At 40.1% G+C, this 15,144-nt stretch overlaps 1 protein-coding gene across 1 annotated transcript; it reads left to right on the top strand.

The window, feature by feature from the left end:
- The first annotated feature begins 9,258 nt into the window (after nucleotides 1-9,258).
- Nucleotides 9,259-13,123, top strand: LOC306984725 (urokinase plasminogen activator surface receptor-like). The gene is made up of 5 exons (XM_079586329.1): nucleotides 9,259-9,471; nucleotides 9,589-9,678; nucleotides 10,660-10,800; nucleotides 12,249-12,359; nucleotides 12,475-13,123. Exons 1-5 carry the CDS (start codon nucleotides 9,423-9,425, stop codon nucleotides 12,666-12,668), a joined length of 585 nt encoding a protein of 194 aa, XP_079442455.1. The 5' UTR covers nucleotides 9,259-9,422; the 3' UTR covers nucleotides 12,669-13,123.
- The last annotated feature ends 2,021 nt before the right edge of the window (nucleotides 13,124-15,144 follow it).

The raw sequence follows: 15,144 nt of genomic DNA, 5'->3' as shown, positions 1-15,144 counted from the left end.
CCATCACTCAGCTTCCGACAACTCTTTCAGTCTTCAAAACATTTTCCCTGAAAGTTTGAGTTAGATGAGTTTATCTGTTCGGCTGATGACAGACGGCCTCTGTTGTCCCATTTAGTCACTTGTTAGCAAAAGCTTTTTTTTTCTTCTTTTTTTTCATAAGAGGATGTATTTTATACTCTAGAATAAAATGTGACAATATCTTGAGCTTGTGTTGTTTCCCTATAATATATATATATATATATATATATATATATATATATATATATATATATATATATATATATATATATATATATATAGCCTTATATATATATATATATATATACAAAAATGTATTTGAAATACATTTATTTTATGCTAAGTATATACTACAAATACATTTACATATTTATGTACTTAATATAAATACCCTCCAGTTGTACTTTTGGTACAAAATTGTTCCAATTTAGCAGACTTTAAGTATACCAATTTAGTATACCAAAAGAAGGGTATTTTTATTAAGTAAATAAATATGTATTTGTAGTATACTTAGCACAAAATAAATGTATTTCAAATACATTTTAGTAAAAAAAAAAATACTCTGGATATTAGTGATCATACTACTCTTAATTAGTGATATTAAACACATTTTAGGCTAAATATTAAGAAGTGTGCAATAAAAAAGTACAAAAAAAAGATTTATACAATGTATAGGCCTACGTGTTTTTTTTTTTGTGTGTGTGTGTGTGTGTGTGTGTGTGTGTGTGTGTGTGTGTGTGTGTGTGTGTGTGTGTGTGTGTGTGTGTGTGTGTGTGTGTGTGTGTGTGTGTGTGTGTGTGTGTGTGTTACATTCAGGACGATAGAAGTCGTTGTTTCTGGGTTTTGACTACATTCAGACTGAATTTCCTGTTCATCATTAAGGTGAGAAGAACCAGCGGTGTAAAAAGTACTTATATTATACTTAAATAAAAATATGGATACTAAATAAAAATTGTAGTCAAATAAAAGTCCAAGTATCTAGCCAAAAACATACAACATTTACATTGTACTCAAGTACTAATAAAGTAGAAGTAAGCTAGCAAAAATAATTAGAATAATTTTCTCTAAGCAAATGTAATTCATTGAATGAAATGTTTTGTCAGAATGACAAAGGTTTTGCGGACGGGGAAACAAAACAATGGCGCAGGGGTCAAAATGTAGTAAAAATGAACTGATTGAAAGCCCAATTGTTATTCAATATAATATTTATTTACTTTAATATAATTACAATACCCATTTAGTCACTCCCTGGTAAGAAAATCAATATATTTACAAAGTAAATGTACACAAATGTTCATTTAAATGCCAAATGTTTTTGAGGTTTATAGCATTTCATAAAAATCATTTAATAGTGGGCATCAAAATAAGAATTTTTATATCAATAAAAATGACCAATTGATTTCAATGTTAAAAAAAAAGTCATACTGACTTCTACTGAAGCATATTTCTTAACCTCAGAACTCATAAATGGTATGTCTTAAAAGGTTTATACATGCTATTTTAAATTTCATTTCTTTATGGAGTTTTTTAAATTATGTTTTTACTTCCAGAACCATAGTGTTGCACTTTATTTCTCAGCTATAGGCAACATACAGTAACCCAACAAAAACTTTGTTGAATAATAACGACCTGACCATAAAGCCTGGAACACCACTGAAAGAATGTAGTCAAAATGAAGCTGAAAGGCGTAAAAAATTAAAAATAAATCTTTGAAAATGCAATTGAAGGTTGGGTAGGTGAGATTTGTCTAAAAAAACTTTTATTCAAATTAGTTTAAACTATCTTTATATACCAATACATAATTAAAATGCAAGTACTCTGAAATAGAGAGTATAAAAAAAAACTGAGTGACTCTAGTGTATTTAATCTTCAATAAACACAGCTCATTAATTCCATTCAGTCCCACCTAAAAACGTGGGCAGAGCCAGTGCGGCGGTAGTCATGGCGACGGAGAGTGACAGTCGCGCAAGCCAATCACTTGTTTCGTCCCGGTAGGAATTAATGAGCTGTGTTTTTTGAAGATTAAATACACTATAGTCACTCAAATTTTATACTCTCTTTTTCAAAGTACTTACACTTTAATTATGTATTGGTATATAAAGACAGTTTAAGCCAATTTTAAAAAAAAAGTTCTTTAGACAATTCTTACCTACCCAACCTTAAAGTAAAAGCACAAGTTTTCAGTTTAAATTGAACTCAGACTAAAGTAAAGTACAAATACTTCCATGTTATGAGTCATAATTTTAACGCTTAAATGTATTGTATTCCTTGACGTGTATGGCTACAGTTGCTACAACTTGCGAGACAAACCCTCTCTTTGAGTAAAAAGAGAATGTGAACTATTCGTAGACTGGTTTCTTAATAACATTTTATCATAACATCAGTTATACTTTGTGTGACAGTCCGTTCCAAAGACTTAGCAAGCACAAATATACCTCTGCTGAAAACAAAACAAAACAAAGCAAGGCTCGTCCGCCCTCGTCTGAATCGAATGATTCCTTGTTCGGGCAGTTTTTAACTGGTTTAAGTAGTCTGGTCTGGTCATAGTCTAGGCCTACTGGTGGATCAACTTTGCTGTTCAACATCTGAAAACGAAATGTGCTTTTCTTTCTAACTAAAGATCTTAATATAAAACAAAAATAGGTTCTATATAGAACCCCAATGAACCCTTTTTTTCTAAGAGTGTAGAACCTTTTAGGGGTTCCAAATACGAAGCGCCTATAGAACCTTGTAAGGTTCTATATAGAACCTTTTCTTCTAAGAGTGTACTAACGATAAAATATAATGTCCACAACAGGCAACTTTTTTTTTCTAAGCACATGCTTACCTCCTCTGCTTACCTCCAATTCTGAACTTGATTCCAATATAGGCTACGCTCTAAAAAATGCTGGGTTGTTTTAACCCAAATTTGGGTCAAATATGGACAAACAAACCCAACCATTGGGTTAACATTTTTCATTTAAAAATGTAGGGGAGAAAGGGGCGAAAGTAACGCGGGACGAAAGTAACAAAGCGATTTTCTCAGAGCCCTGACTATATTAGCATTTCAATATGACAGCAAGTTCAGTACGCAACCCTCGACGGAGCTGCCGAATATCACGTGATTTCGTCATCGTTTCCCGCGGTTAGGTCCGGAAAGCTGTTTTCGAGTAGCCTACGATAAGTAAATACTGAAGCGGTAATTTTTTTTCTAATTACAAGTTGTGTTTTTCGTTTCATTTGTCACACAGTAATGATCAATCTACAGGTTATTTAGTGCTGTAACACATCCTGAAGTTTGCCTTGTTTTTCAGTATAAAAGTAAATCGCGTTTAAATGTCAGGAGTTCCTGTTGGGACGAAAGTAACAATTGTTATTTTTGTCCCGCTACAGTGAAAACAAGTGTTCCCTTTCGAAAGCTACAATCGATGCTGCGCTGCTTAGCGCATTGGGAACGTCTTTAATCGTGACCTGCTGTGAATATAGTGTGTAAACACGTCGATGAAATCGACCAGAAGTAATATAGCCTCGGTCGGTGACGTCAACGGCGCGCACCCGCGACGCGAGGCTATAATTAGATGAGCCGCAGGTGCATCGCCAGGTCTTTTGTCTTCAGAGATCTCTCTGTGTTTGGTGTGCAAGCATTTATCTCCTCTCTATCTACTACAGATCTTTGTTAGGAGTTATTTAGTTTATCACTGACAGTGTGCAGATTTTCTCTTTCTCATCTCTCTACGATCTAAAAAGGAGAAAGAGAAATGTGTCGACGGAGTAAGCGCTGTGTCCCTCCATGTTCTCGTCCTATGTCAGAACTGGATACACAAGCTTACTGCTTTGTTTGTTTGGAAAAGAGCATGCTGCCCTTGCGTTTGAGCATGGTGAATTCGAGCACAGTGGAATGTTCACAGTTAAAGTGCTTCGCGTTCGCTTTGCTTATTTCAAAGGGGTGGCACCCACAATGCGATTGTGGGGCTCGCGTGTCGATCTGGCTGAGAAGCGAGAGACGGGTGCGTCCTTTTCGCTCGCTCTCTCTCCAGATCGCGATGTCCTTTTGCCTGACTACCGAAGCGTGCCTCGGCGCTTCTTCGGCTCGGGCAGAGGACATTTAATCTCGTGAGTTTGCCGCCTACGAGCGTTCCTCCCGTGATAATAAAAGGAGAACTGCTCGGGGCGATCGTTCGTGCAGTGGCCAGACTACACTGATCACAACAAAAAGACACTCAAAGATTATAAATAAAGATGTAAATATAATATATATATTTATACATGACGTGTCTTTGTGCCCTCGACGTCGACCAATTCGACTATCGCAGGTGCAAAGGCACGCGATTATATGATGCTGTCTCAGATTGGAGAGACGCGCGCGAGCTTTCTCTCCCCTGGGATCGTATTATCACATGCATTTTCAGCGGGTCAGGCTGGTACCGCGCTGTACACTACAGGCATACCAGGCTGATCTTATGAAAGATTTAAATACAGCCTGTCATCCAGGACCGTGTCTGATTGATATTTGGCTGTATTTATTGCTGATGAATTGAATGATGATGAGAAATCAGATATTCAATGCAATATATCAAATGCTTGTAATAATTTATTGTCTGGCTGTTCTTTGGCCACATTTAATTCTGAGGGATTAAATATTGTAAAAGCCATCTAAAAAATATATATATTATGATGGACTTTGAGAGTACCGACTCCGAGCACTTCTCTCGTTATGATAAAGCGTGTGAGAGGTTACTCGAGTTGGTGACTCGTGCAGTGGCCAGATTACAGCTAGACTGTCCTCCTTGAGGATCTCCATGACGTTAACTCGTGCATGGGGAAAACCTTATTCTTTGTGCCCTTGACGTCAATTTATTAGACTATCATGGGGGCATGTGCATACGATGATGCGCCAGTCCGAAGAGACGCTCGCTGGCTATCTCTTCTCTGTGGCTCATCGTCATTTAAGGAGTCAGCACTCCCCACCAAGCCGTGTATAATGTCATCCACGCTGGTGGGGGTCAGACTGGTGCTGCTCTGCACACTATGGCAGTGTTGCAGACGTACCAGGCTGATCTGATTTAAAAAAAAGAGGGCTCAAAAGCAGAGTGTGGCGAGTTGCGTTCCCCCTCGTAATGACTGGGGACCGGTTTGTCGCGCTCAGCAGCCTCATAATATACCAGAGACAGAAATCCTGAGTTTTTTGTCCCAGGTCTGTGGGGGTGTGCCCCTCCGGGATAGGGCATGTAAAATACATCAATCAGCTCCTACCTGACACCCTCACGAAACCACTGTTACATCCCTGCCACCTTTGGTGATTCAGGGGGTAGCGGTGTCCAGCGAAATGTTGAAGGTTCTGTTGTTTCCTGTTATCGCCCAGGACACAGAACATTTAACATTCCCCCAATTCGAAGTATTAAATTTGGTACCCTTTAAGAGACTTTGGCAGTGTGAAAGCTACTGCCGAGTATCTCTTTTTGTGTCCTAAAGACAGTAAAAGGTATATGTTGCCCTCCTCGTTTTAACGGTGTGTTCCCACTACCATAAAACAGAAGTAGGCGCATCTGCTGTCACAAGAAAGAAATGGGGGACTGCGTCTGTTTTTAGATCTTTGAGGCTTGAACCGTTCCGTCAGAACGCTCAAGTTCAAGATGCTAACTATCAAGTAGATCGTGTTGCAAATTCAACATCATGATTGGATCTTCACGGCCGATCTTAAAGACGCATATTTTCACATAGAAATATTGCCACAACACAGGAAGTTCCCGAGGTTTGCTTTTGGGGGCGAAGCCTACCAATATCGGGTTCTTCCATTCGACCTAGCCATGTTACATAGACGATTGACTGATACTGGCACAGTCTCAGGAGCTTGCGCTTTCGACATCAATATCGATCCACGCTTCTCTCTATGGGGTTGAGTTGCAACGCTAAGAAGAGCGTTCACTCTCCAACGTGCTTGGGGTTTAAATGGGACTCTGTCACCATCGGGGGCACAACTGTCCCCCGCTTGTCAAGACCATTTTTTAACACCCTAAAGCAACATCTGGCTAGGTCAGGATATGTCTCATGGCAGCTGCGTCCACAGGGATCCCTCTGGGCCTTTTGCACATGAGACCACTTCATTTGTGGCTCAAATTCCCCAAGGGCAAATAGAGGCAAGAGCACGCATTGGGTGCTTTGTGTCCTTTCTAAAAATCCATGTTTATGGTAAGTCACGCGCTGAACGCTTCGTGTACTTTCTAAAATCCATGTTTATGGTAAGGGTTACGCGCTGTAGCTTCGTTCCCTTTCTACGTGGTTCAGACCCCGGTTCCTCACCTTGGGTCCCACTCTTGGTGCGTCTTCTCGTCGCATAATGCTAACGACAGACGCCTGCCTGTCGGGCTGGGTAGCGGTCTTAAGTGATCGTCCAGCCCAAGGGTTTGGGGAGGCATCATCTTGACTAGCAAATCAATTGCCTCAAGTTGATGAAATATGTATTTCTGGCCCTGAAATACTTTCTCCCTCAGTTGAGAGGCTGTCATGTCCTAGGCTGTCATGTCCTAGTGCTAGAGCAGCAGCCTCTTACTTAAAATCACCAGGGAGGTCTACACTCACGCAATCTGTACAGAATAGTGAGGCAGATTTTCTCTGGGCCCAGGAAAAGTTCCTGTCACTCAGGGCAGTGTACATTTCCAGGGCATCTGAATGTGGGAGCAAATTTACTGTCCGGACAGAAATTACCAATGGGGGAGTGGAAATTCCACCCAGATGTAGTAAAACAGATCTGGATCAGATTTTATGAAGCGGAGGTGGACCTCTTCGCCGCCCAGCGGACAGCGCAATGTCTCCTCTTCTCTCTGAGTCACCCAGCCCCCTGGGTCTGGATGCGATTGCGCACACATGGCCCAAAATGCGCCTGTATGCGTTTCCTCCAGTGGCTCTGCTCCCAGGAGTTCTAGCCAGAGTTCGCCAGCAAGGGTCTTGCCTCTTACTGATAGCGCTGCGTTGGCCGAACAGAGTATGGTTCTTGGAGATATTTCTCTCCTCAACGGCTCGCCATGGGCGATTCTGGAGAGGAGGGATCTTCTCAGGCGGAGGGTACGATATTCCATCCCAGGCCCAACCTGTGGAATCTTCATGTTTGGCCCCTGATGGGTACCAACTGAGGGACACTGGGCTTTCGCCTGCCGTTATTGGGACCATTCTAAGTGTTAGGACTCCCTCCACTAGAAAGAGTTATGCCAACAAATGGGGTGTCTTTGAAAGGTGGTGTGTTGTACATAATGCAGATCCGGTCAACTGCCAGATTGCTTCAGTTCTGGATTTCCTGCAGGAAAAATTATCAACAGGTACATGCCCCGCCACTCTCAAGGTTTATGTGGTCGCTCTTTGGCTTGCCACGCCTTGGTTGACGGGGTGCCACTCGGGAGACATCCTCTGCTCGCTCGCTTCAATATTGGGGCCAGATGACTGAGGCCTCCCGTAAGAACCAAAGATCCCTTCGTGGGACTTAGCAATAGTCCTAGAGGGTCTGGTTGAGACCCCCTTTTTAACCTCTAGAGTCAGCGTCTGATAAACTTCTGACCATAAAGATGTTTTTTTCTTATGGCTATAACCTCTCTAAAAAGAATCGGGCACATGCAGGCTCTGTCAATATCGCCACCCTGCTTAGACTTTGCCCCAGGAATGGTGAAAGTGATTTTGCATCCTCATCCTGATTACCTGCCTAAGGTACCATTCTCGGCTGTACATCCGGTCACTCTAGAGGCCTTCTGCCTTCCACCGTTCACAACGCTGGAGCGGGAGAGATCTCACAGACTGTGTCCAGTCCGTGCCCTTCAGGCCTACGTCCACCGCACTAGCCAGTGGTGTAAGTCAGAGCAACTATTCGTTTGTTATGGGGGCAGCAACAGAGGTGCTGCCGCCACTAAACAGACCATGTCACATTGGGTCAGGGATGCTATTGCTCTTGCCTATGAGGCGCGCGGCCAAGCTTCGCCAACGGGTCTAAGGGCTCACTCCACCAGAGGGGTCGCCTCCTCTGCTGCCTTGGCAAGAGGTGCCCCCTTGCAGTTTGTTTGTGATGCGGCAGGCTGGTCCTCTCCGCACACATTCATAAGATTTTATAGTTTGGATGTTCATACCACTCCGGGCTCTCACGTCCTTGAGTCGACATCGCAAGCTAATGTCTAGGGCTTTCCTACGTTTCTTGTGAGCACACCTACACAGCCGTAGGGAGTCCAGACACCTTCAAGCACGGCGGCGTGGGTATTCTCGTTCCCAATGCGCTAAGCAGCGCAGCATCGATTGTAGCTTTCGAAAGGGAACTTCTCCGGTTACTTAACTGTAACCTTGTTCCCTGAGAAAGCGGAACGAGATGCTGCGCTACTTTGCCGTGCTGATGATGTCCCAGGACTGCTCTTCAGACAAAATATCCTGACGATGCACCTGCGGCTCATCTAATTATAGCCTCGCGTCGCGGGTGCGCGCCGTTGACGTCACCGACCGAGGCTATATTACTTCTGGTCGATTTCATCGACGTGTTTACACACTATATTCACAGCAGGTCACGATTAAAGACGTTCCCAATGCGCTAAGCAGCGCAGCATCTCGTTCCGCTTTCTCAGGGAACAAGGTTACAGTTAAGTAACCGGAGAAGTTTCTTTTGTCCCTCTGCTAATGTGGCGACTTCCTGTGTGTTGCAGCATTCCTTAAAACATGTTTATGTCATTATACCAACAGAATATGGCAGATGTTTATGAGAGGGCGTTTAAAGCTTAAGTCACATTTAAATCAGCTGATTTCTGTCACCATTTTTTTCACTCAATCTGTTTCCATTTACCTAGTCACATTTGTACTGTTGGGTTAGCTTAATTTTGAAACATTTGATGAAACTGTTAATGTACATTTTTATTAAAAAAAAATTTTTTTTGCAAAGATAAAGGCCAAAATATGTTTGCAGTTACATGTTAACAAGGTCATACTCAAGTATATTTAAGCTAATAAAATAAAAAACATTAGTAACACAAAAAATCTACCTTGTATATTGTTGTTACTTTTGACCCAACGGAAGTCTTAAGTTCAAAGTGAAATTATACTGAAGTGAATCGTTCTACATTTTTACAAAATACCACCTGGTGTTGATAGACCACACTTGTGAGTGACTGACCACAGCAAAAATATATCTCTGTCTAAACCATCATCTTTTAAAATTGTTTTTCTGAAAAATTGTACTTTCGCCCCTGCTCTCCCCTATAGTTTATTGTCATTATAGTTGTGTGAAGTATGCAAGTAAAGTAGCAAGTAGTTGTGTGAATATTACAAGTAAATCATTTAATATCTTCTGGTTTTACTTCATTGTCTTTGTGTTAAACTTTCATTTTCTCATGAAGAACCTCCTCTTTGGAGGAACTATATAATGCTGAAACTGGTGAGTTATTTCATTCTCCTCCCGATCAAAGATGGATCTGCACATCTCTGTGTTTCTCCTGTTCATCCTGTTCACTGCAGGTACAAAGACAAATTATGTTTGTTTTTAATGTTGAATATTGAATACAAATTATCATTGATGTCTCTCTCTCTCTCTCTCTCTCTCTCTCTCTCTCTCTCTCTCTCTCATTACTAAAGGACACTCTCTCAGCTGTTATGAGTGTGTGTCAGGCATTTGTACACAGACGACATGCTCCAGTGGAAATAACTGCCTAAGTATGACATATGGTAAGTCCAGTATAGATGTGACAATATCACATTTTCATGTTGCGATAATTGATGAAGCTTTTATCACATATACGGTATTATCATGATATTGAATAAGTTGCAAAAAAGTGTAGTCATAGTCATATTATAGGAGGTTTAACCCCTTAAGCAGCACCCCCTTTTTTTAATAGATATGAAAATGCACATTCTAAACTTAAATGGTTGTAATTCAAGAATGCTTTGGAATATAGATGTAAGATTGGTCTTGTTTTAAAGAAGACATTTTGCAGATTTTTGTAGAAGTGAAATAAAGTAAGAAGGTTAAACAGAAAAAAAAGTTATAGAAGTTTGAGGTTATGAAAATGTACAATTTTAAACATTTCATTATTCTTGTTTTATATAAAATATATATTTTCAAAACCTGGATGACTCTTTAAAAAAAAAAAAAAAAAATCAAAGCCAAAAATCTGAACAGGTTTTGTTTCAAATTTTAGGTTGATGTCTCAAAAAATAAGCTTTCAGTGAGATTTTGTTTGGGCGCAGTACCAAACTTAGTTTAATTTAGTTAATTTTAATTTACTTTTTTAATTTAGTATAAATTTATGCTATGCCAATAATAAAAGTTAATAAATGTATTTCTTATAACAAAATGAACTGAACATTTAAATAAAATAAAACAATACACAAAAATGTATAAAGTAAACAAATGTTTCAAACAGATTATATAATTTGCTATAATTTATTGGTGCTGCAAAATGTAAATATATGTTGAACTTATCAGTCGTCACAGAACGGCTACTTCTTTTCTGAACACAATTTACAACTGCATGCATAAAATGTTCTATATAATATAGGCCTACTGAAATTAATTTAGTTTTTATCCTCAAATCATTATTCCATAATATAATTTGTAAATTTGAAATATTTTTCAAATGAGAAAAAAAAACATGACTTAATGGCCATATTATATTACAAAGTTTGTCTTTTCGTCCTACTTTGCAGGTATAAACGATACTTCTCCAGTGAAAGTCAAACTGTGTTTTCCAGCAAGTAACTGTACAACTGGGTCCTTCAACATCGTCAGTTTTAAGTTCTCTTCTTACTGTTGTAACACAGACCTGTGTAATTCCCAAGAACCTTCAGGTATAGTTACAGTCAACAGTTTACATTCATAAAACATTTACCAAGAAATAATTGACCGTGGGACTTTCTATTGGGGACTGTAACGTCAGTCGGAAGGGAATTTGGGTTTGTTCACACTTGTCAGGTTTGGTTCAATTAAAATAAATCCTGGTGCGATTCCTCTGTTGGTGCGGTTCATTTTAATAAGCGTGAACGGCACGCTGCCATCTGAACACTCGTGCCAAACAAGCGGACCGAGACTGCTGAAATGAACCACACCAAACCAACTCTGGTGAGGCTCGACTGAAATATGAATGCAACACGGGCCAAAAACATCTAAACATAGAAGCCAGTTATTCCAATTTTACAAAAGATTAAGAGGACAACTTTTCATTGGAACAATGAGCACATATGTTGTGTGCACAATAAGACCAGGGCTGCGTTTCCCGATAATGTAGGAGAAACTTTCTGTTGACCATCTGAGAGGTATATTTGCACGGTTTATGAAATACATCAATCAACGTAAGTGCTTGTGTTTTCTAAGCTCGTGAAAGAGAGCAATAAAGACATCCCATCATGTGCAATGGTTCAGCGTGACACGTCTTCAATGTAATGTCTCAGCCTGCTGCGCCGTTTGGTTTGGTTTTTGAGTAAATAAACGCCGCAATAAAGACTCTTAAGGTATGACTTAAAGCTGAAGTCGGCAAGATTTGTTTGATCATATTCACTGAAACCGACAGAACAACATAAATCAGCCGGTTTTAGAAAAAAAAACCACGCTTCATACCTCCACCTAGAGCCTGTTATTTGTTTTGCAAAAATCCACTCCTCCCAGTTCTTCTGGTCCAGTCAGCTCAGGGCTGTGTGAGATCTGACTGTCAATCACAGTTCGTGCACACGCCACAGATTATTTTTGTTCGCTGAGGTGGAGCTGTGATGATGTATATTGTTCTTGTAAATACTTTCCAGCACCCCAAGCAAAATGTGGAGACACAGGTATCAGTCAAATACAAAGTTTTATTATAATGGCATAAAAACCATAAAAGTTTAGATTAGACAAAACCTCACACATCAACTTTACTACAGACTAGAATCAAGTCACTCAGATGTCATGGAGCTGCGGCCTAGTTACAGGGAAAATGCTCGGAGTGGTCAAAAAGCTAAGAGTGGTCCAGACCAACGTATGACTTAGAGAAGATCTACTAAACTAAGAATGTTTCAGGAAACACGCATTAACGATAAGATACAGCTTAAGGTATAACTTAAGAACGACGTAAGAATGTTTCGGAAACACGCATTAATGATAAGGTGCAGCTTAAGGTATAACTTAAGAACGACGTAAGAACGTTTCGGAAACACGCATTAATGATAAGGTACAGCTTAAGGTATAGCTTAAGAACGACGTAAGAATGTTTCGGGAAACGCAGCCCTGAACAAGGTAAAGAAAGCAATTTTTTTTCTTCCTGTAGATCCCTCTAATGCCCCGAATGGAAACAAATGTTACTATTGTGATGGACAGAAGAACTGCTCGAAGGTATTGAGCTGTTCAGGGAGTCAAGACCGCTGCATTACATCAACAGGTGAGAAGGATGACGTGATTTATGCATTTGATACAGTTTTCATATACCAATAACACGCTTAGACACCTCAGCTTTCATTCATGATTCCACTTCCGTTTTCTTTTCTTTTCTTCAGCGACTTCGGCAAATCAGACAGTGGTTGTAAAAGGCTGTGTCTCCAAATCAGTTTGTGACGCCCCAACATCATTTAGTTCTGACTTTGTGAACGTCACATGTTGTACGGGGAACCTGTGTAACGGGGCTCAGAGTGTCACCCAGAGCGTCCTGTTCCTCTGCTGTTCTCTGCTCTACTACTTCCTCATGCACTGAATACAGCAGATTCTACAATCACACACACTATAGCTTGTGTTTTTCTCTGTACACGATTTGACCCGGTGTGAGGAACTTAAAACAATATACAAAATCTGATTAGTTGAAGGAAATATATATACATTTTATGAAATATGAAACAAAATGTAACGATCACTGAAATAAAATCTAATGATCACCATTGCATTTGTTTCTGGGTTTATTTTTAAAACATAAAATGAGTGAAAAGGAGGCATGGTTAATTAGCATATTCACAGAACCGCAACAAATGGGACAGCCTACGGTCTTTTGTACTTAAGGACAAGTTCGGTGTTTTACACTTAAAGCCCTGTTTTCAGATAGTTTCTGATGAAATAGAACGGTTAAGATTAAAATTTGAACAGATGCTGCTGGCCCGAGAATTTTCGTTTTCTTCTGTAAATTTTTAAAATAAGAATCATTAAGAACTAACATGTACAAATATTTTTTGTTGTTGTTTTTTTGCCTCCACTCTCTGACCCCCACTAAGGGTGCTGTGTAATTCGCACATAGACTAAGACATATTAGGGGAAGCAATTATTTATTTATTAGGATCCCCATTAGCTGATGCAACGAAATGCATCCGCTACTCTTCCTGGGGTCCACACAAAACACATAACAATAATAAAAAACTAATTCTCATGAAATACAAATATACACATACACACACATATATATACACATATACACACACACACACACATACAGTATATACATATGATATACTCTATCTACTAATATAAGCTAACATAAAAAATTCCTTTATTTTTTTTAAACCAATATTATTTAGAATTTTAACAATGTTACGTCTCCCTTTTAAAAAGATCTAGGGTTTATAGGGTAAGTAACATAAGTGTTACATTTAGAAAAATAAAGACAAAAAACAAAATGAAAGAAACGGGTTCAGTTACTGATAGCTTGTGTGGTGAGATGAATCAGGCAGAGACAGATATTGGGTTAAATGACTTTAGTAGGCCAATAATAATACACCCGATGGTTAAACAGTGTCAAAGTGAAAATAAAGAAATATTTACAGAATATGACGTTACACAAGTTACGTTAATAAGATAAAACACAGAACACAGGAGAAAGGGATGAGCGGTGTTAAAGCAAAGAAATAAACATAACAAAACACACTAACTTATGTCCCTTTAACATTACTAAACTACATTACATTTACATTTTACATTTAGTCATTTAGCAGACGCCTTTATCCAAAGCGACTTACAACTGAGGACTACAACAAGCGAGTCATTGTGAAGAAGCAAAAATAACACAAGAAGTGCTCAAAATACAAAGTTCTGGCATTGCTCAGAGTAGCATAAGCCAAAACAAGGGAGAGGTTTTTTTTATTTTTTTATTTTTTTATGTCAAGTGCTCACAGAAGAGATGAGTTTTCAGTTGTCTTTTGAATGTGTTCAGGGATTCTGCGTTCCGGACGAGGGTAGGGAGATCATTCCACCAGCAAGGAACCGCGAATGAGAATGTTCTGGAGAGTGATTTTGTGGCTCTCTGTGATGGTACCACGAGCCGTCGCTCATTGACCGATCGCAGGCTTCTGGTAGGGATGTAGACTCGTAGGAGCGAGTGAAAGTAGGAGGGAGCTGAGCCTGTGGTCGATCTGTAAGCAAGCGTCAATGCCTTGAACTTGATGCGAGCAGCGAGTGGTAGCCAGTGCAGAGAGATGAACAGAGGAGTGACGTGGGCCCTTTTGGGCTCGTTGAAGACAAGACGGGCAGCAGCATTCTGGATCATTTGTAGAGGTTTAGTTGCACATGATGGAAGACCAGCCAGAAGAGCATTGCAGTAATCAAGCCTAGAGATAACCAAGGACTGGGCGAGAAGTTGTGTTGCATGCTCAGTTAGGAAGGGCCTGATCTTCCTGATGTTGTGCAGTGCAAACCTGCATGATCGAGCTGTCTTTGTGATGTGGTCTGTGAAGGTCAGATGCTCATCAAATGTTACTCCAAGGTTTCTGACCGACCTTGATGGGGTGATTAAAGTTGAATCTAGCTGGATAGTGAAGTCGTGCTGTAGTGACGGATTGGCAGGGAGGACGAGAAGCTCAGTCTTTGCCAGGTTGAGCTGCAGGTGATGTTCCTTCATCCACGCCGAGATGTCCGCCAGACAGCTTGAGATACGTGTAGCTACTGTGGGATCATCAGGTGGAAATGAGAGGTAGAGCTGGGTGTCATCAGCATAGCAATGGTAAGAGAAGCCATGTGCCTGTATGATGGGTCCCAGTGATGTGGTGTAAATGGAGAAGAGGAGTGGTCCAAGAACTGAACCCTAAGGAACCCCTGTAGTCAGTAAACTAACAAAGAAATAAGACACGAAAATAAATAGCCAACTAAACTACACTAAATAACAAACATAAATACATGAGGTAACCGCTCCTTACCTCGTGTGTATAAACCAGAGCCATAGAGAGAAAGAGTTGCGACACTCTTCGATGTCG

This window comes from Phoxinus phoxinus, assembly GCF_949152265.1.
Source record: "Phoxinus phoxinus genome assembly, chromosome: 17".
Classification (NCBI taxonomy): Eukaryota; Metazoa; Chordata; class Actinopteri; order Cypriniformes; family Leuciscidae; genus Phoxinus; species Phoxinus phoxinus.
Note: the sequence above shows the minus strand (reverse complement) of the source record. Positions and strands in the feature narration are given on the sequence as shown.